We start from the raw sequence: 22735 nt of genomic DNA on the forward strand, positions 1-22735 counted from the left end.
AGGCTTCACAGCTTGTCCTTTCGCACATCGGCTCCTCAGTGGAAGCAGCCTGCCTGTATTGGATGCAAATTGGGTATTAAAAGAGGGGATAGAAACATGAGATAGCGTGACATGGGGAGCCTGAGGAGAGGGAAAGGGCGCAAAGGAGAGAGAGAGAGGCTTAATGTGAGATGAGAATGCAAATGCTGTTGAAACAGGGAGGGATGGATGGAGGAGAGCTGGATTAGTTGAGAAAGAAAGGCGAGGGTCAGGTGTTGATGCGACTTTCTTTTGGCAGGGTCAGAGTTTTTCTCTACGACTGTGACGGAGCTGGATTTGCATTGATGGATCTTCTTTCCATGGAGATGTCATGTATCAGAGCCTGGGCGCATCACGCCCTGGTCATTGATCAAATCCCAGCCTCTGTCTGGAGCTGTCTGTCGGCCTCTCACTCTCTGCCTTTGTCTTGGCCGTGGCTGTGATCTTCCTCACCTCGCTGTGGCCAGCTCCTCACACAGGTGGCTTTCATTTGAGACTTTGAGTCACTCTCAGGTAGCTAGTTGGTAAGGAGGCAGATTTTTATTAAGGAAACAGCTTCAGCATTGAGTTTGATTGGACAATGTTTCCCCACATAGTTGTCCACTCATTAAGTCTGGAAAGAAAATTTGTTTAATTAAAGATAAAAGAAAATAATTTTTTGATTTTAGTTTCCAGTCACTGGTTTCTGGAGTTCATTCTAGTAAACAAGAAGCACCTAGTTTATTACTGGATTAGAATTTGTTGAAAAGTCTTTCATTGTGTTCAATTTCTAATTAAACCCTTTGAGTCATTTTCAGTCAGTGTTTTGGCCAGTAATTGGCCAGTATATTGGTCACCAGAGAATTTTGTTGATGTGTTTATAGTTTTTTTCTCATGGCAGAAAGTCATTTATGTTATTTTATCTATGTTTACGCATTTTAAATAGCCTTTTAAATGTGTAAAAAGCATTTTAATAAATCCATTTTTTGCTGCATAATTTACCTTGTGCCAACAGAATCCATTCTAAATTCTGTCTCACTGTTAAATTAAAGTTTCACAAATGACATGCAGAATGTTGATGTATTATCCCTTGTGCACAGGCACAGATACATGCAATGTCCATGTATCATCTTCTGACTGTGTGATCTGCAACATGTCTTCACTGTCTGGAGGGTCGTGACCTCTTGACCTTCAGTGACGCTGGCTGTGGCTGTCTGGCCAGCAGCGCTCAGCGCCACACTGTCTCAGTTCCTCCACACCTGTTCTACAGTCCAGGGCACAGTCCGGACTGCGGGGGGGGGCTGACAACAAACACATCAACGGGGCAAAAGTGAAAGTCTGTTTTGGACAAAAATTCATCGACACCCCCACCCCAAATCCTCATGCTCCACTCCTCTCTCAGCTCAAGCACCATTATGGCTTTTCAGACTGCTTCCTGTGCAGATGATTTTTTTTTTCCTCATCTGCTCCCCTTCCTTCAACACAAAAGGTGGCTGCCCAGGCTCTGGGGGTGTAGCACTTTTGAAATGTGAAGGGCTTTCAGGAGCTGCCCCGGTACAGGCCGCTGTTGGTCGGCCAGGAGAGGAGTGGTGGGGGCCTGGAGGGTTGGGGCGACTGGGGAGAATGAAGGACAGGTTTGTGTGTAATGGTCTTCTCTCTCCCTGCGAAGGTCATGCAGCATTGTTGGCTGCCGGAGGTCTAAAAGACAGACCAATGGAGGACCACAAAGCAGGGCTTTGGCAGGACTAATGAAACTCAGAGCTACACGTTAATGATCTAAAAGACTGGACCAAAACACTCAGCGCTCCCTTTCCGCTCACATTCAGCCTCCTCTTGATCGCTCCTTCCAGATAATGACGAGGCTCTCCGCTGCTTTACCTTTATTGTTGCGTTTGATGTGGGCCTTGTTTTCTTTATCTTCACGTCCCCCCTTCCTGCTTTTCATTGCTTTATGTTACGTGGCTGTCACTCATCTATTAAGGCAACAAATGGAACAAGGAAAACATTCAGAGAGCTCATTGTGCTGCGCCCGCTGGTTTGCTCTTTATTTCTTTTGAAAGCACTTGAACTTGGAATTTTCCTTGGGCTGCCAGCAGTATACACTTTTTTTTGTTCTTACTGTTGTCACAGGATTACAAACATATTTGTCATATAATCCGCATGTCCATACAGCTGCAGTTTAATGTGTCAGTTTATATGTAATTGTTTTTTGTTGTGCAAACTTACATTTACCACAACAAAAATAGTAGACCTAAGGCATTGTTCTCTACTTCTGTTTGTTTCCTTTTTGTCTTTTTTCGGGGGGGAAGGGGAGTTCAGGGTAAAAACAATGTCTTCTTTCTCGTTCTGCACTATTGCTCTTACTGATCTGTTTTTAAAATATTGCTTTCTACAAAATATTTTTGTAGAGAGGGCAAAATAATTCAATTTGTAATATTTGCAAGGAGTATTTCATAGGTACATATTGTTATTTTATAGTAACAGTTCTATTCAGTTATAAAAATGCCTCTGTCAAAAGTGACTTAACGTGGATGTATCATGGTTGTACATTTTTTCTTTTTCACATGTAAATCATTTAATTGTGGTCTATATGAAGTAGAACTGCAATTCTTTGGTCTGAGTTTCTGGTTATTGTAGCTCTACAGACCTTTCCTTTACCCCCTGTCTGAGACGTGTTTTAGAACAGCTCGTTTTGCTGCAGTTTTTCTTTTTCTTTTTTGTTTTTTTTATTGTGAATGAAACATTTCACGTCTGTTTAACTAATGAGCTATACATTAATTCATAGTGACAGATACAAACCACGGATTAAATATTATCGTCTGCAGCAGCGAGAAAACCAAAAGCACGCCAGCTGGAGGAACAAATCCACCAGGAGCTGCCGGCGTTCTGACCATCAGATTTTCCTACCGAAGCTGCCTGTCTATCAGTGCTACATTTGAAATTGCTACAACACTTGTTGAGGCTCATAAACGGTGCTGTTATGTCTCCATGCTCTGGTGGTTAACTAGCTGAATGAACTGACTTTGCAGGCAGATCTTCTTGGTGTTGCCACCTCATGTTATTCAACTGACCCTTTATCACCCTGGATTTACTCTGCATGTGTCTCCGCTCAGCTGTGCACTCCGCCGGTGGAGACGAGTCATTTCTGACCGCTCTGATTTAGAACACGTCAGAGAAACCGGTTTCTGTGAGTTTGTTGAAAAACAACTGGACATCACCGGGACCATCTGGTTCCAAACCAGATCGCATTAACATGGACCAGGCCACCCTCATATTTGACAATTTCTAAATAAATGAACCTATGCTGTAGTACAACTCTTCTTTTGATGATGCATTTTTTGACTAGGCTGAGGCTAGCCAGCCTTAGCATATGAGGCTGGCTAGCCTTAAAATGCATATAAATTATGCATTTTTTGACTCTCCATGATACAGTAATCTTTCAATTAAAGTATGTAGTTATACTGTAGTTGGTGTTAAATTAAAAGTGATTTTGTCTCTGTGGCTGTTTTATGCCAGATATCAAGTGTTCCATGTTTCCTTCTGCCCAGTAAGGTGAAGACTTGCTGAATGTCTGCAGTCAGACAGTAAAAGAGTGAAATAAACAGTAAGTGGACTAGCAGCCTCACTCTGCTGCAGTGATGGAGCTGGTTAGGATCATTAGGTCTTTGACATGGCCTGATTAGGTTTGACTCCAGCTCTTCGGCATATGGGAGTTGAGATGTGATTCTCTGGATCATCTGTCTTTGTGATGTGTTTTCCCATATGTGCATGCATGTGGGTTACACCAGTGTGCAGAGAGCCTGTTGATTGGCCTTGATTAAGAGACTGCCGGGCTTACAAGCAGAGTCTTTGTAATATAGCATCTTGAGCTGGTTATTTCCAGTCGTTCCATGGGAGGCCTTGAACCTGGGGTTGTGTGTTTGTGAGGGAGCAAGTGGGGAAAACAAATATACCGGGATTCAGGCGAGGTAGAGGAAGGTGGGCTGATTTCAAAGAAGGTTTTCTGGTGGTGTGGTGAGGTGATGTGGTTAGAAGTGATGTCAGATGACGTTTTAAACTTGAGTCTAAGTGATCAGATTTGAATATTAGCATCTGAAAAGGCAGCTGAACTGAAAACATACTGCTGGATGAATAATGGATTAAAGGTTTGCCTCTATTTATTTGTTCCCTTCTCCTCTAAAATGAATCAAAACATTTCTCTGAGATCTTTGTCTCTACATTCTTCAGCAGCCGTCCAGTTGGAATCGTTTTGGCTAATTTTCTGCATGTGTGTCTTGCAGCCAAGCTGAGCAACCAGGATTCATACAACAACTTCACCAACAACAACATGGGGAATCCTCGGCTCACGCCGCTGCCCAGCCTCACCGTGGTGCTGCCTCTGGCTCAGATCAAACAGCCCATGACTCTGGGCACCATCACCAAGCGCACAGGGTAGGCACCACACACACACACACACACACACACGCACACACACCTCGGCATACCCCACAGGAAGCAGGTCCAGCATCCACTGTTGCCTCACTTACGTACATTTCTTACAGGTAACACTTACAGCTCTGGTTTGGCGTTGTTATGGTAATTTAGGTGTTCAGTTTTTGTTCATATTTTGTATTATTTTACTGGGATTCATTTTGGATACCCCTATGTTATCAAATTAAAATCAAAACATTTTTGTTAGGTTATTCTCCAGCTTTTATTGTGCCCTTAAAGATGGGAAAGTGTTGTTTGTTGTTGAAAATATTAGTTTGAATAATTTGCTCAAACCTGTCCTGTCCATCAAAAGTGAAACACACTCAGTGTGTGTAGAGCTTTCACAAAATTCTCTCATCTTATTCTGAATGATCACGACTGAAAACAACCCAGTCAACAAAGTGTTCGACCAGCAGCATCAAAGAAAGTCTGCATTGCACTGGATGATTCCTCAGAACAAACATCTTTCACTTTTCGCTGCTTTTACTCTGTATGTGAATATTGAAGAAAATATGGAGTCATCGATTGATGCATTCAACTAGCCAGCCCTAATGCATTACTGGGTAATAAAACACTGATACCTTAAAAATTATTGTCTCCAGGGCTTGATTTTAAAGCGTTTAATGGCTAAGTAAGAGCCTCCTCTTGATGCACAGGCTGTTTATGCTAAAGCAGAACTTCCATCCCAGCATCGGCCTGCAGGTGATGCTTCCCTCCCAGTAAAAACAGACTGCTTTGTCCACAGTTGTCCTGCTCTCCAGAGCTTCTCCTGCACAATCAGCTCATGATCATTGATTTGTTTCGTCTCTGGCTACCTTTTTTTTCTCCACGCTTTTTTTTTTTCTTTTTTTTTTTTTGCATAAGTTAATGAAGCACAGCATACATGTGAAACTCATTCTGGGCTATTTAGAAGACAGACAAAACAAGATGCAGACTGTAAGAAAATGAACCAATCCTTGAGATCATTCTGAGTAAAATTTGACTTTGATAACAAATGCTGTCTGTATGTTCTGACTGAAACTGGTTTGGATGGCTTTCTCTTCCTCTGCCGTTTGTTCATTTCTGGATCTTTGCCATACATTGAAATGATGTAGCTTTAAGACCTTCTGCAAGTATAGGCCTTTGCTAAGTACATTTACATACAGTACAGGTGGCTCTACAAATATAGACAGATTTTAATATTTTTCATTTAAATGTCATTTTCATGCCCTGTTTGAATGGGAAATGCTATAATGATCCCAGCAGATGGTGGAGGATTTATTTTCCTGTGATATTTGATAAGTAAGCTTTGAGGATGAAAATAGAATCCTGATCCTGCGGTCACCATAAACAGCATTAGGGCTTTTTTCTAAATCATTAAGCCAGCCTGTAAATTTATTTGCTATGTAAAAGTAATTATTGTGTTTGAGGTGCTGTGGTGTCTGCTTTGTATGTTTATGGGATCCTGATAGTGGTGGTTTGTATTTGGTTTCCCGAGTTGTTTTAACGCCATACAAAGGGGGTGGGTTTCATTTAGGATGTTAAAAAAAAAAAAGAAACTAATTTTCACCTAGATTTAAACACAAAGTTTTACAGATTTATTTATGTATCGTTCCGATATTGCTAAATTGAAAATATTTTAAAGTCCACATGATGGTGTTTTCCATAGCTAAGACTGCAGACTTGGTTGTAAACTTACTGGATTTAAAAAAAAATAAATAAAATATTAAGTCAGATCAAAGTGTATTCAAATTGCACCATTACAGCAATCTCAGCTGACCAAAGTCCTTCACAATATTTACTGCGTCACTAATGGATATAAGATTAAATAGGAAATGAAATTGCATTTGATAATAATATGATACAAATTGAAATACAGTAATAGAAATAAAAAGCAAGACATACTTTAATTCAAATTAGTTTCAGTTTCAGCAACTTCCTAAAAACTGATCAATTAAGTACAACATTTTTTCTTATTTCAACTGTGGTTGACTGCCAGGGAAAATAGTTTGGATTTTTGTTTTTGATTGATTGGTTTGGTTTGTTGTTGTTATTTAGTATCTATTGTCTCTTCGCTTCATTTAAATTTTCAACAAATGTAGGTAAAACAAGCTCTTTGTTGGCATAAAAAATATTCCTAAATTTAGACCATTCTCAAATAAATCAGAAATATTGTGGTTCAATATAATTTGTACTGATGCATTGCTGTCTACTGATAAAGTAGAGGTTTGTTTGTTCCTAATATTCTAAGCTCAGTACTTAACACCTTTGTCATTTTCTGCTTTTTTCCTTGATGTTACAAGAGCTCATACGCTCATTTTTTTTTTTTTTACAGCAATTTGTTTTCATTATATTTAATTTCCTCAGAGAGCAGTAAATATTTAAAAACAACAACATGAACATCCTGAAAGGAAAGGTGTCAGTTCTTTCTTTTCTTACTTTAGGTCATTTCTGAATGGCTTTCTGCTCCATTAAATATTTTTTAATTTTCTCATGTTTTCTTTCACACTGATCTTCATATTTGGAGGTTAATGTAGAGGAAAGCAGATTATCGCAATATTTTTTATTCTTTTACAGAGTTGCTTTGACACTATCTCTGCCAGGCTGAATTCTATTTATTTATGATATGGTAAAGTCTATAAAATTGTAAAACAGATAATTTGATATGATAGTAGAAGAAGGTTCATTCAGAAAACAAGAACTGAAGCAAAAGGTCACATCGTGCGGCTCATTAAGGTTTTACTAACTTTTGAACATCTTGATTGTGACTTTGACTAAAATGTCACAGTCAATAAATGTTGTCATCTTTAAAATGAACATGACTTTTTTTTACTTCCATCACTCATTTTATCTAAATGTTCATCATGAAAGCTTGCTAAAGAGCCTTTGTAGTGTAGCATATAGAGTGCTTTATTACGTCACAGTTTTATGCCTTTTGTGTAAAACTGCATTTAGTGTGTATATATATATATATATATATATATTTTAAAGAAATCTATTTCAAGAGTCTGTCTTAACTGGGGATGCTCCGATCAGGTTTTATGCTGCCGATTCTGAATCCGATCACGGTGAGTGTTGGTAGTTGTGTGGTGCTGTAATTGCTGTATGGTCACTCCAGATGTCTTTTTTTATCTTGCAGTGAGCCTCAATATAGCCAAACTCCGTCAAATGATTGAAAACTGAAATTCAATCATTTAAATTTTTCTCTTACACCGCAACCCATTTCCCATTTCCTCCATTATTATTATTATTATTATTATTATTATTATTATTATTATTATTATTATTATTATTATTATTATTATTATTATTATTATTATTATTATTATTATTATTATTATTATTATTATTATTATTATTATAGCCACAGTTCTGATTACAGACGCTCTCAGTGAGTGCCAGCTGGAGACATCCTCAACATTGTTTTTTAAATGTCACACTAAATTTGTTGTGTTGATACATTTTGATTTGCTTCACCCCCAAGTTATTTCTCTGGTGCCAACTTCCCCATTTACTCTGTGCATTGTCTTGCAAGCCTTGTACAAGACAATGCACCAAAACCTTTACAAATTTGCTGAACAGAACTTGGTTGCTGCGACTGCAACTGACATAAAATCAGACATCACACTGACAGCTGTCTGACACTGGTCACCACCCGATCTGATACGTGCGGGTCGGATCTACATCCCTACTTATTGTTTGAAGAATTTTCAAGTTGATGATGGCTATGTTAAGAATATGATCGATCCTCTTTATTTGTGTTCTATTCCTTCATGTGTTTCTTATCCTTCACCTCCCCTGGCCTTCCTGCTCATGAAACACCTCAGACAGCCGTGTTGGCTCTGTGGGCCATTATTAAAGCCTGGTAGGTTGCCTCCCTAAAGGTTCATCCTTTCATTCAGTCCGAAGGAGACGTCAGCTTTAATGCATCAGGACACGCAGCTGTGTGGTCTGCTCCTGTATGCACATGGCCAGGCCAACACATCGACACACACTCGCTGTGAGTGAGGCAGCAGGTTCAGCCCCAAGAGTGGGGGGTGATATCATATGCTTTTACGCTATACTTGCACAGGAGTACCCAAGCACCATCTGTCTGTCTGTGCAGCCAAGCTCTGTTTCTTTTTCCCGCGTGCGTGCATGTGTGCGTGTGTGTGCGTTTGTGCGTGTGTATTTGTATGGGACACAGTGAGGCAGGGAAAGTAGCGTCCAGCAGCTGTATTTACACCTGTATGAGCAGATCCCTGTTGGCAGGGGAGCAGAGGAACACACCAGCTGCTTAACCTAAATTCCGTTCGACGTCGGCCATGTGTGCACTTCACTGTGCTGTGACACACAAACACCAACGCACAATCTGTGGAAACCTTTGCCCTCTTTTTTGTGTGACCAGGCAGGCTGCAGGGATGTCTTCATAGACATTGGCGGTCCCAGAGACCACCAATGTACCGGAGATGCTGCTGTTTGTCCTCGGCTTCTGACATGAAAGAAACCCTCCACAAGTTCACACAGAGCGCGCTCGTCTTTTGATGTAGTTTTTGTGCTCACCCCGTGTCAGAGCAGGGAGGTAGAGTCGGATGTGGCTCAGCATCCGCCTGATAACCCCGCTGCAGACGAGGCCGTGTCAGGCAGCAGAGGAACGCAGCCAAGCATCTGCTAGTCCTCATAGTTCGCTTGAAGTTCCAAAGTATGAGAGGTGTCTAGCTGTGACCCAGCCTGGTGTTTTCTGTTAGTTTTTCCTAAAGCTTGAATTGCGGTTAGTTCAGTCTCAGAATAATGAGCAGGAGTCTCTCCCTGTGAGAGTAATATCGACAGGACGCTTAACAGACAACGCAGTCCAATAATGAAAGATTTAACTTGTCAAAATGCCAGTCAGAGTCACATGTGGGATTTGCACACACAGTACAGCACACTTATCCCGTCTACACACTGTCTGAATTTAACACAGACAAATGAAAATCTAAATGGAGAGATTGTCACACGCGAAGCAGACCAGCACCATCGAGCAAATCCCTGCGATAACATTTTCAGGCAAATGCATATCAAGTGCAGGCGGGGTGACGAGAAACACGGCAGCAAAAGTACAAATGAGACCCTGTGACCTGTCACAGATGTGCCCTCAGCTTACAATAATACGTGTTTAAGAGCCAGCACTGCTCTGAGCCATTGTCTTTCACAGCCTGGCTGAGGCCAGAGCTAAAAAGCGGCTTTAAGAAAGCAATGCCCACATGGCAGAAAAACATTTTCGCAAATCACCTCACTTCCCTCAATGTTTTAATGGCTCAGGCGCTGCTCTTAGGGCCATTGGGTTAGGAGCTGAATGTGTGAATGATTATTCTCTGAGAGTGGGGTCATTGCCCTCAGAGGTCACAAACACACTCTCTTTTCTGTCCTTCTTCCCCCTGCGGTCAGTAAATCGCTGTCTTAACACCAGTTACCAAATGGTGACCAGTTGGAGTCTTTTTCCACAAACCTTCTCCATCAGTACCATGGCATCACTGGGCCTTCTTTATCAACATTGAAGGGTTGAGCTTCATCACTCATCATCACTCAGTCAAAGTGATGGACACGTTTCCCAGAATAACTACATTTAAGGTTCAGAGTTCTGAGGAGATTAGCGTTTTTGATTTGAAAGAACTTACAGTTGGTTTAGGATTTTAAGCACACAAAAAATGTGTGCTTAAGAAATGGAATGTGTTTTGTACTTTTGTAAACTAAAAGTTAGATTTTGGTATTTTATGTCCTGCTCATGCTGATTTTAAATTGATTCTAATTTATCTTTAAAAATTATGAGCAATAAAATGGAAGTGCAGTGAAATCTTCCATCTTATGGAACAAAGGTATTTTTTTTTTCTGAATTAGACAAAATCTTCTTTACGCCATCCGACCTATTCCTCAACCTGTCCCTGGTCATATCTCTATCGTGGTCAATAAAAAAATAAATATTTTTAATTATATACTTTTCTTGCCTCATAGATATTGCATCAGTCTATATGCCAGACAGCCACTCCTTCCCTGAACAGGAGTTCAAAATGAATGCAATTTTTTTTTTTTTTTTTTTTTTTTTTGTCTGTTCAAATTACCAACCCACCACAGTGGGAGGTGTTCAAATGTACATTCCACTTCATACTTTTACCCGCATTTAGTCATCAGCGGGGTGACCATGGTAAAGTCTTTTTTTCTAGAAACTTCTAACGGGTTTGTGCTTCCTCCAAGGGACAAATGCTCATTTGTAAATGAAAACCAGAAGCCGTAGTGCTTCTGTTTCTCTGCTAAAATTGCAACAAAGGTAAAGTTGTTCACAATGAAGACTTTTTTTGTAAAACAGAACACAGCAAACAAGAAGGCGACAAAGTTGTGGAGGCATTTAAAATGGTACCACAAGCTTTCCGCATCTCACAGAGCACAGATTTACATCTCAAGTCATTCATTTGATTTCCTGTGGAGCATTTTAGACAGACCTGTGTAGAAACGGTGCTAGATAGATAAACTTGCCTTTTTCAAGCCATCAGTAGAAAATAGTGATGGCTTCAAATTTCAAATTACAGGAGAATTAATCAGAGAAGCAGCCATGGTAACTCGGGGGGAGTTGCAGAGATTCACCCCTCAGGTCTGAGAATTGACATGGCAACTATCAACTCCCCTTTAATCTGGATTTAACTGAAGAGTGGCTGGAAGAAATTAATGCTCATTGGCAAACATAGGAAGTTTGACTTTACACTTTATGACTTTGTTCCATCAGTTGCCATATATTTACTTTTCAGTGCATGTATTATTATATGTATTTCTCAGGCTTTCTGGTTCATGTGGGGTCAATTTAAAGCCTATTTGACCCATTTCCACATAGATGTCTTCCATCGGTGTCTCTCCATTTTCACTGTTGGAGACCCAAATGGGGGCCCGATGGGGTCAGTAGTCTCAGCAGTAGGGTAGATAAACCAGGGGTCTCTGTTAAACCGACCACTGTGTTCATTTGTCAACTTGCGCTCCAGGAGTAAAACGTTCCAGGGCCAAAAGTTGCTCTGCGTCTCCCAGAGGAACATCTCCCTCCATATTCATGCACCAAGTCTAATTGGACACCGTGTGCTATCACTGGGAGGGCCCAGGCGGATGCGATGAGAGCGATAAAATACTGCAGAGTGCTTTGGTTGGCTGGGGGATCCTTTTTTTTTCAGGACTGGGGAGGGTGGCTCACAGGGACAGAGTTCAGTCTCATTGGATCTTTATTGCTGTAGGGAAAGAGACTTATTTACTGTAAACTGTTTATGGAGCTCTGTCACTATCTCTGGCTGCGCAGAATAAACACAGGAACACACTCCCACTCCTGATGTCTTGTAAACACCAGAAACACACTCACAGACTGACGGACAGCAATGTACCCTGAAAAAGACACACTCAACTCTGGATGACTCCTGGACACGTGAACACACACACACACGCACACACACATGTTGCATACTTGTTAACATATTCACAGTGGATACACATTTGCCCACACCCTATCTTCCAAAAGGCCATGCTCTGCCATAAATATACAGTTGCTCTAAAAAAAGATGCTGCTTGCAAACACAAAGCTCCTTGTTTCAACAATGCATGAGTCCTGTTAGTTTTACTGGTGTCCCCAGTTGTTATACAAATTGAGTAAACTCTTCAGACTTGTTCTTTATCTGCAGTACAAAGTTTTCCCATCTTTGCTGTACTTACATGATGCGATCTGACACGACTACGAGAATGAATGGAATTCATAAAAATGAAAAACAAAGTGAGACAAATAAAAGGATAAGAAATAAAGTGACAGATGTCAAGAAAAGGGTGCCGCTCCACCTCCACCCCTGTAACTGTGGGCATGCTCTGTCTGCAAAGTAAATCTTCTCAGCGTTTACAGAGCAGCTTGAGCAGATGAATCCTCCAATCATCCTGCAGGTTTTCAGATCCATCTTGGTGCTCAGACATTCTGTTTCCTGCCTCAAGTGCACTTAAACAGACATGTCAAAAAGTGTGTAATGTGAAAAGTGTGTTTGGTCAGGTGTGCTAGTTTAATAATGGGTTTTCCGTCTATCTCTGTGTCCCCACACCCTTCACCCTCCCACCACGCCTCTCTCCCTCTCTCTCATGAAGACCTTACCTCTTTGGGGCGGGATGTTTTGCCATTAAAACTCCATGGTGAGTTTTGCTTTTCCCCTCGTTGACTCCATCAGCAGCATGCAGCAATATTCACTACCAAACCCGCCTCCTTGGTTTTTTTTGTTTGTTTGTTTTACGTGCCTTGTGGATTTTTGAAACTCATCTTGCCATTTTTATTTTCATTACTCAAAGGGGAAAAATCCCAAAGAGGCATATTTTTTCCCCCTCTTCTTTTGCATTTTTGGTGTTGGCTTGTACACCTTTCATATTGTATGACAAATAGTGGCACTAGATGGAGTTATACTGCCTGATAAGTGTACTCATTTTTGTTTAATGTCTAATCTTTTTTAAAGGAAATGGTAAATGTTTTGTTGACAGTAATGTAAGGAGACATTTTCAGGCCTTAGGGCCCTCTGGGCTGGCTGCTGTGTGGCCCTTTGTGCTACCCCATAGAAAATGGCGTTGCTGGCTTCTCTGTGCATTGCCTTTGTGTAGACCCTCCACAGTGTTTTACGAAGAATGATGCTTTTGTGTAAAACACATGTTGTTCAGATTTTGTTTGGTTTCATGTTTTTCCATGGATGTGTTTGCACGCAGCAGTTCTGCCTTGTCATACTGTGGTGTGATTCTCAGTGTGTTGTGTGGCTCGATGGTTTCTCAGAGATGTGTGCTTTTCGCTTGGAAAATCCCTCAACAGACAGCAACAAGTGAACCAAATGTTCTTGATTTAATTTTCACGTATTGTGTTTAGGCCAATCTTAATGCTACCATTCTGGTATCCCGTTTACATTTACTCATTATAGGAATGAGCCATGTGCAGTTTTTTTTCTTTTCCTGGTGTATGTGTAGACATTCATCTGTTTGGATTTGTTCTGATAGAAATACAAAGGATCCTTGCAAACCTCCCAAAAGTGTGATGTTGGAACTATGCACAAGTTGCCGGTATAAATTTATATCATTCATATATAGTTGATTTCTTTTTAATAACTTAGATACAAATTAAATACAATGGTTTTAAATGTAGCTTTGTATTGCCTAAAGCCCAGTTCACACTATACTATTTTGGGATTGTCAGCTGATTTTCAAAACATGAGAGACCACACAAAATCGTAGGTATCAGCATCAAGCCCTGACTGAATGAATAGCAATATCGCTAGAATATTTATGTTATGTTAATGATGAATAACTGGAAAGTTACCAGGTGGATCAACTAAGGTAATCCATCTTAATGATGCATAGGTGTTAGATGCAGGTGAATGGATAAATGACGAGAAACAAAAATCTGAAATCAAAAGAGGAGCAGGCTCAGCAGGAGGCAGTGTGAGGTGAGACACTGTACTAAATATAAAACCTCCAGCATCTCCAGAAAATAACAGGTGAAGAGATGTGACCTCTGACCTGTGACCTGTGCTGGCGGGGAGTTGTCTATTGTGTTATTGGCATAATTGTAAATAGTGTAAACAGTTATTCTTTCTTGCATTCTGCAGGAAAGATGCACAGTCCAGTGGGTCCTGACATCAATGGATGATCACTCTGTACTCTACAAGATTATAACATAGAAATACTATATAGTCATCAGAAGTAGAAAAATCAAACTCAGCACTAGTTCATATATTGCAATATCTGACATTTATTTAAAACATTAAAGTAAAAAATATTCTTACTCATTCTAAAGTAATGAAGCCTACAAATTATTGCAATTAGTTATGTAATCTATGATTTATTTATTACTTTGATTTAGCACAAATACAAAATATTTATTTGCTCATTACAGATGAAAACAATCTGCATGGTCAATACCTCTAGGCTTCTAAAAAATGTGTCAAACATGGCATTTTAATGGTTTATAAAATATACATTCATTGAACCACTTTGAAAGTGTATCAATTCAGACAACTGTTTTCACAGTTGAAAACTTTCTGTTTATGACGACTGTCTGCCACTGACTGGTAAGATACTAGTTACTAGATACTCGTTACTAGTTACTAGCTACTATGGATTTTTCCATAGAACCCTACTTAAAAATGTCCCCACTATTCCTTTGATTTAATGGAGCATTTATCATCATAAACAATATGTGAAATAAAATGTTGATATAGTGTAAAACTGCCTATTGGTGAATAGATTTAGTTTCTAAACATCATTGTGGAACATTTAAAATGTATATAATACACTTCCTCCTTATCCAACATAATAATCGTTTATAATATTCATCACCTCATGCATGAATATTAACTTGGTATCAATGATAACTTGATACCAAGTTATCATTGTACCAATAACTAAAAATGAAATGAAAACAACTAAATGTGATTAAAGTAAAATATGATGGCGGTCTAGAGCAATGAGTGAGCTCTCCCAGTTTTTTGAGTTACTTTAAAAGCACAGGAACGTCATCCTTTTTTTTTTCTTTCTTTCTTTGGGATGAGCTGAAGCTAAGTCTCTTGTCAACACTGCCTCGTGAAATCAGATGCTTACAAGCTTTTAAAGGAAGCCCCATTATGACAGAGTCACTTATGGAGAGATGATTGAGTGGTTCAGTGAAGTGAACTTTTCCCTTCCCGGCTCCCTGCTCTCCTGCTCCTCCCTGCTGACTCCATTCACTTTAGAAAATGAATAGCATGTGGTGCCTTCTCCAAGTCTTAGGTTTCTCCTTTTGTTGTGGCCAGTCACTCATACTTTTTAATTGAAACTTTTTTTCTTTCTGCCTTCATTCAGCATCTAGCTAATCTGGACCCTCGGACCATATAGATTTTCAAAGCTACACATCCTCAGCAGTTTGAGTCTCTCTGCTCATAATAATTACTTTTGGATCAGATTTGAACAAATGAAAAAAATATTGTTCTCTGAATAGCCTGAATGAAGTGTAGTAGTGAATTGTACATTTTTTTAGGCTTCTTGTAAGGCACTCTGGATTTTAGACCGCAAAACAGATGGAAGAAAAAAAACAAACTTATCCTTAAACTTTTAATGGCTGTTTTCCAGTTTTCTCCTCTGTGTTTCCTAAGCAGTTGTCAATAGTGCAATTTACTCAAACAGAGTCTCAAGGCTTCCTTTTTTTTCTTTCAAGAGCTGTAATAATATAATTAATGTTACGTTGAAGGATGTGTCCTCCACATGACTGCTCACATTCTCTTCTTTCTTTTTCTTTCTTTGTGCAGTCTCCTTTTCTGATAACTATTAAACAAGCCATACAGCTCATTTAAATCTGGCTGACTAAGTAAGTAAGCTGTGTTGTAATTGTTTACTGTGACAACTCTGAAAATAAATGAAGGCTGCCACTGGACATGCAGTCGTGCACCCCCCGCTCCTCCTGAGCGGCGCCTCATGTTAGCTCCGGACATAGTAATGCGAAGGGACTTTGATGGTTGATGTCGCAGATTGAATTATGCCCCTGAGGAAAAGCTATTAGCTCAGTCAAGAGGCCTCATTTGTGAAATTAAAAGTGGAAACGACATGTGAGTAGTCTTTTCAGTGAATTAAAGTTGCAAAGGGAAAAAAAAAATTGATTTGCCTCCCCTCTAAAGTCCATGCCACAAAAAGAAGGAGGACGAACAGAAAGATTAGCCGTTTGTTTAGAAACATCTGGTTCCCTCTGCACCCAGTTCCCTTGCAGTATATATTTATGTTCCTAATTTGCCGATATTGAGTTACATTTTTTGTAACTTTGAGCTGTTGGTTTACCCATTTCCGCACCAGTGGCGTACTTCATAAACCGTATGTTCCATACGGAGAGGAGAATGAAGCCCTGGAGCTGCACTTTTTAGTCACAAGGGCAGAAACCTCAACACGTTTAAGCCACTTCCAGTGAGATCAAGAGCAAATGTATGATTTAAAATGCAGATGAATGCATTTTAGTGGCCGCTCTACCCAGATGAGAAAGGAACCAAGCTGTGATCTTTACTCCTGTTGGCAGGCTTGGTGCTAGCTGAGGGCTCTTCAAAGAGGCTATGAAACCACAGTAGGGAGCCAGTGTTATAGCCTGCTGTTGGAGACTTCTAAGTATATACATTGTGTGATTATTTATGTATATACACATTAGATGTGGTTGCAATATTGGTCGGTATATCATGAATTGCTCCAAACACTATGCTCTGGTACTCCATACATGTTTTGTATTTATTGGGCTTTCATAATCAATCGTTTGTCAAGCTGTTTAAGAAGATCTAACTTTAATTTCTAAGTTTACATTGTGAGCATTTATATATTCTAATCATTTCAAAATATCGTCCAGTCCAAATTCTAAGTCCATATGTGGAATATTCCCCAGTTTCTGACCTCTTGAGGCTTGAACCCGACATGAGCTGATTTGTGTACTATGGGTTATAGAAACCAGCGAACCGCACAGCCTTTGAGGGTCTAACATATTTTCCAGAAATAAAAGAAATGGAACAGCTGGTTTTTAGAAAATGAACTCTGCCAAAATAATAACTTGGTCCCAAAGTCATGAATATGATGTTTAGTTGCCCTGTTAGAGGAGATTCCTGCTTTTCTTATGCTGATTTCCAATTGTACATACGTCTACCTATTTCCATTGTAATGTACTGTGATTCTCAAAACATATGCCACACATTGACTATTTTTAGTTTTCCTCATACTTCCTTTTAGATTTTCTGCTGTATGAATGTTTAAATACTGGCCTGAATCAATTAAAAAGTACTGAGAAAGTAAAACATGCCTATAGAGGTAAAAGAAAAAAAGCCATTAACACTTTAGTATTTTACAGCTAGAGAGTGTCTGTCTTGGCCAGTTTACTAAATGTTTTGTCCTCTGGACGCTTTGAAGCAAAACTGGACCTGTGGAAGAGCCTGAAGGAGAGGACATGAACAAACTAGAGTCAGCCAGAGCAATATCCTGAGTTCAACTTCCTCTCTTTCCCTGTCTTCCTGTTATAGACAAGGCTTACTATGGATCTGAGGTTATTCATCCTTCTCCTCTTGGCCCAGCATTACTAAATAAAAGCCTAAATCTTGTATCGTGGTCTTTCCTGGGACTACTATCACTACTTCATTTTTCCAGATCCCTCTTTCATACAGCAGGCAAACAAAGGCATCAACTTCCCTTTGTATCCAGGGACTAATTTATGAGGTGCTGACAGTCTGTAGGGAGGTAGCAGAAAGAGACTTTTACCAGAAACTTCTCTTTCAGTGTCCTGAATTGTGTAAGTCCCTTCAACGATTAGACACACTTTCTCCACCTCCAGGGATCATTGTTCACCTTAAGGTTTCATTCCATCTTTTATTAAGTTCTGATGTTTGTTTACTCGAACCTCACTTCAGAGCAAAGGAAACAGCTGTTTGGTCATTGTTAGAGCACCGTGCAGATACTGAACACTCAACATGTAGTTGAGTATATGAACAAAAATAAATAAATAAATAATAATTGTCCCAGGATATTTGATGTTGTGGAGTGATGTACCCAAATGTTGTTAAAAAATGTAACAAATTTTTTCAGTATTTAAAGTGGCTTTATTGTATATTTTCCAGGCAACACAACAGCATAGCAAACAGCACAACATTTGAGAAATGGAGAGAAAGACTGAGAGCAAGGGAGCTGTCGCCTCACGTTTATTTCCTTGAACTGCTCAGTTCTCACTCTGAGTGTAACCGCTCTGCTAACAGTAGAACTTTGTTTAGATTAGCATGGCAGCCTTGTGGCCAATCACATGTGAGGATATGGGATCCCACACAGGGAAGGGGTGTGCTGTGAGGCAGAAGCTATCCTGGAGACTGCATCTCCGAGAAGGAGCTTTGTGGAAATAGGCGGAGTTTTGTGGAAATAGGCGGAGTTTTGTGAACCCTGAATGTCTGTCATTGAAGATTCAAGGATTCCTCAACCATGCATAAATGAACCAAAGCAACACTCCAGGTAGGTTTTTGTTAAGGGACTAACATAACATGATATAAAGCTCAAAAAAGTTGATTTTACCCAGTTCAACTTTCAAATTCAGAAAATTTTACCCTCCACACGTCTCTACCTTCAATACATCAATGCTTGATGGAGAACCAACACTAATCTGCAGGAAAGCATCAAAAGCACATTGAAACAGTACTTGTTTCCTTGAGTGACTGACAGTAAGTCAAGGACTTATTTTCATTATAGTGTTCTATTCAAAGGTCAGACTTCAGCAGATAGTCCACTTCCAGACTGATCAGCAGCAAACACTTTTCATTGTTCGGGTTTCTTCTAAGGCAACACAGTAATACCAGATCTTGCTACTGTTGTTTGTTTGCAACCATATGGACGTCCTGTTGAAAGTCCACTTTCTCTGAAGCAGTCCTAACATCCTAAATAATCCAATAGCTTCCTAATAAATTTGTCCCAAAGTAAAACAGGCCACGCAGCTTGGACGTGTTTGTGAGGTTCAGTGATAACCAGAGCTTTTGTAGGTCTTGTACTTTAACGTAAGATCTTTAGGCTAAGCTAAATGGCTTTACAGCATATTGTAAAAGCAGATTCTGTCATTGTACAAGTAGCCTTCAAAACGTTTTGTGAGGAATTATTTTGTGATAGAACACAAAGTACTGCAGGACTGCCAGGCGGTTCTTCATTTTTCATTTTTTAACAAAAGGGTGGAATGCATGCAATCTTCTCCCTTTTTACTATTCTACCCCCAAATAAAACCCGGCACAACAAATTCCCTCAAAAGTTATAGAATTAGTTCACTTCTGTCATTTTTTCTTGGAGTAAACCTTTCTCTTTTTTAGAGAACAAAGAGCGTCATTGAGGAAGCAAGAAAAAACAGCAGACAGGTCAGGGAGAAAGATGTGGAGAAGTTTAATATCACAGAACTTTGTTCAATCCATGTTTTCTGTTTTCTGCTTAGAAAACAGAAAAGATGATAATATACCTGTAGACATCCCATAACTGTCTGGGCAGGGAGAGCCATAAATTTATAAATAGGTAGGAAGAGATAAACACAAAGAGGTGCGAAGGGCACCTGAAGATTTTCCTCTGGACAAGAAAAGCACTTCTGAAATCTTGTTTTTTCTTTTGTTTTTTGTTTAGTTTTTCTTTCTTTTCAGTTTATGTGTGGCCTAAGACCGCATATGATTTGATATAGGTATATATACATGATGCCTGTATAAAAAAACAAATCTCACACTAGTAAGGCAGCCAGCAGTTCCATGTGCTGCACAAAGCTGTCCTTTTTATCCACTTGAGCTCCTGCCCCTACCATGCCACTGGTTAGGAACCATGGTAAGTTGGTTGCAGAGATCTCCAACTAAAGTGGGAGAACCAGTTTGTTGTTTTGCTGTTGGACTTGGAAATAGATACCTACATATTGTTCATCTCATCTAACTGGGCAGAAGATATTCTGTGAAGAAAAATGACTAGACGTTAAAAGGTGGTAGAAGCAGAAAATCTTCTCAGCATTTTTTTTTTGCTTCTCTTCTGCGGTTTTACTAAAAATTACAGAGAGTTATTTTACGCCATGCATGCCAGTATATCTCTTTTTTTTCTTTCTTTTTTTAATTTACATTTTTAATATTTTGTTCCCACTTATATAAACCTACTGTCAGAAAATAGCCATCCTAAAATGTGTCTATGTTCTTAGAGACTTTTCAGTTTTCCCCTGCTCCTCCCTTTGCATGGTAAACTATTATTACTGTGACTCCCACATACTTGCCAACATGCTTTATTTATTTATTTAAAAATCCCTCTTTCGGCATTACAGGCCGTCCCTTATATTTTTTCTGTTTTTCATGTAATCTTGGGATAAATGCAGATCATCATTAGGCTGTGGGTTATTCCACCCCTTCGCCATGCTATGCTTTTAAAGTTTTGGATATAAAATGAGGCCGCAGGATGTTTCATTTGATCAGGATATGGAATCTACTTTGACAATCAATACTTTACACCACAGGTGTCAAACTCCAGTCCTCAAGGGCCGCTGTCCTGCAGTTTTTAGATACAAAACACTGGAATGAAGTATCTTAATTACCTCCTTCTTGTGTAGGTCAGTTCTCCAGAGCCTTGCTAATGACCTAGTTATTCTATTCAGGTCTGGTGCAGCAGAAACACATCTAAAAGTTGCAGGACAGCAGCCCTTGAAGAATGGAGTTTGACACCCCTGATTTACACTATTTTTCAGTATTCAAGAAAATAATATCTACCATTTACAGATATTTTTGTATGATTTGTGGCCATCCATTCCATTTAAAGGAATCAAAGGGCCCAACTTGGGAGTATAATGCAACAGTTCAGATAATATTGTTCAGCTGAAATGAACTCCATATGACATTTTAGCCTTTTGGAAACAAAATACTTTACAGCAATAAAAGAATAACAGTAACATTTTTGTAAAGAAGTTGTATTTCCCTTCCCCTGGCTAAACCTTTCAATTCTTTCTTCCTCTTGAAGCAAAGCTAAACCAACCCCCCAGATCTCTCCGAGCAAGTCCAGTGGAGGAGAGTTCTGCGTTGCTGCCATCTTTGCCTCGTCCCGCTCTTGGTTCCTCACAAATCCAAACATGAAGAGAGAGAAAGGTACGAATTGAATCAAACCCAGGGTGCACAGAACAGTTTTAGACAGACACTCTGAAACTACTTTTGAGTTTACTGCACTTCTTGGTAACTAAGATCCATTAGAATGTATGTATGGTTGAATTTAAATTATTATTTGCAAAGTGGCTTGAAACGACATTTATTAGGATTTGGTACTATAGAAGTTGACCAGAACATTTCACGTCTCTTGTGTGTTAATAATGGCTTTGCTTCACAACATTGTCACAGATCAGTCCCGGCAGTCGGTTGTGGATTCACTGTACATAATCAGTTGCTATGGTAATGTGGTGGAGCATGTCCTGGAGCCTCGGCCAATTAGCACTGCACAAAAGATTAGCGACGAGACTCCGCTGGAGCTGAGCACTTCTCCCAGAGCATGCTGGACCTTAGCCAGGTAGCAGCTTATTTTCCACTTTCTCTTCCAAAATGTGTTAGAATCTTGTTTCTATGGATTCATGGATTATGGCACTTCTCATGTAGGACTCCGCAGTGGAACGAGTTGCAGCCACCTTTCAGCTCCAACCACCCGCTGGTGCTGGCCTCAGATCTGGTTCAGTACTACCAGTATCTCCTCGCTGGTAGGTTTCACAGTAGTTCTTTTTACAAAGACTGTTTCATTGCCAAGTCAATGACTGAAATCCTTTTTTTTTTTTCATTGTTTTAATATTTACTGCTGCTTTAAGATTCAGAATGCATCCTTTGCAACATCTGTGATCTTTTTGGGCAAAATTGAGATACAATAAATATTGCCTAAACAACATCAGCATTTGACTTAGATAACAGTCCGGTTTGTATGTTTAGTTTTGCTTTGGTGCATGTAATCTTTTATATGTGTTATTGAAAGCCAGTTTCCAGTGTGTTCTCGATGCCACATGCTGAGGAGAAACCGTTGTAGTTAGACCCTAGTTAGTCAGATGGAAGATCAATCAACCATGAACATATCCTGTGGCAATTCTTTCATAATGCCACATTCGAACCAATTAGCTGACACCCTAAATTCCCTCATATTCGGTAACAAGTGCTGAGCAGTGAGGTCTGTGGTTTGCTGTCTTAGAGGTCATGTAGCACGGATGGCCACGCACAGATTCAATCCACCCCCACAGGAATAGGATGGCGTTTTGAGCTCACTCCATAATTATAAGCATTCAAAATGTTTAATTAGTTTTAGTAGGTTCCCCAGGCCAAGTTGTAGCTGTACACAAATCTTTCGACTCATACCCATCGAGTACTGCAGTGCTTCAGGTCTTACTGGTAGGATATTTTGTCAAATTAGTGGTAATGGTCTCTCGTAGTGTCAGAGCAATGAGAACGTGTTGGGGTGATGGGCTCGGGCGTCAGCTTTTTCCACCCTTCTGTGCCAGCATGAGTATTGAAACTGGCTGCATAATGAGAGACATTCATTGCATTAACATTTACATCCAATTAACAATAGCTGGATAAAACCACTGTGGTTCTTTACTCCCATGGTCAACCAAGTGTGAAGCAATGCGAGGTCAAAATGTTATAAACATAATTGTTCAACCCCCTACTCATTTCCTGCTCTCTTGCCATTTACCCTTTGGGTCTGCATCCTATACACCAACAACAACCGAGTTTCTCTTGGACTGCCACCTTCCATTTCTGCGCTTTGCACCCAGAAAGAGACTCTCAGCATCCTGTTTCTC

General features: G+C 39.8%; 1 protein-coding gene across 9 annotated transcripts in view; it reads left to right on the forward strand.

Annotated features, from left to right (window-relative positions):
• The window catches only part of bcas3 (BCAS3 microtubule associated cell migration factor), a 305494-nt gene that overhangs the window by 75805 nt on the left and 206954 nt on the right, over positions 1-22735 (forward strand). For 8 of the 9 annotated variants that reach the window (XR_006370795.1, XM_044118512.1, XM_044118513.1 and 5 more), the window contains exons 16-19: positions 4278-4428; positions 20929-21053; positions 21300-21465; positions 21552-21649. Coding sequence is in view for 8 of the 9 variants with exons in the window: in XM_044118512.1 (XP_043974447.1) it covers positions 4278-4428; positions 20929-21053; positions 21300-21465; positions 21552-21649 (540 nt within the window). In the remaining variant the exon portion in view is untranslated. Of the gene's footprint in view, positions 1-4277; positions 4429-12558; positions 12604-20928; positions 21054-21299; positions 21466-21551; positions 21650-22735 lie in introns of all 9 variants that reach the window. The other variant, XM_044118520.1, reaches the window with a different exon arrangement.

This window comes from Gambusia affinis, linkage group LG06, assembly GCF_019740435.1.
Source record: "Gambusia affinis linkage group LG06, SWU_Gaff_1.0, whole genome shotgun sequence".
Taxonomy (NCBI): domain Eukaryota; kingdom Metazoa; phylum Chordata; class Actinopteri; order Cyprinodontiformes; family Poeciliidae; genus Gambusia; species Gambusia affinis.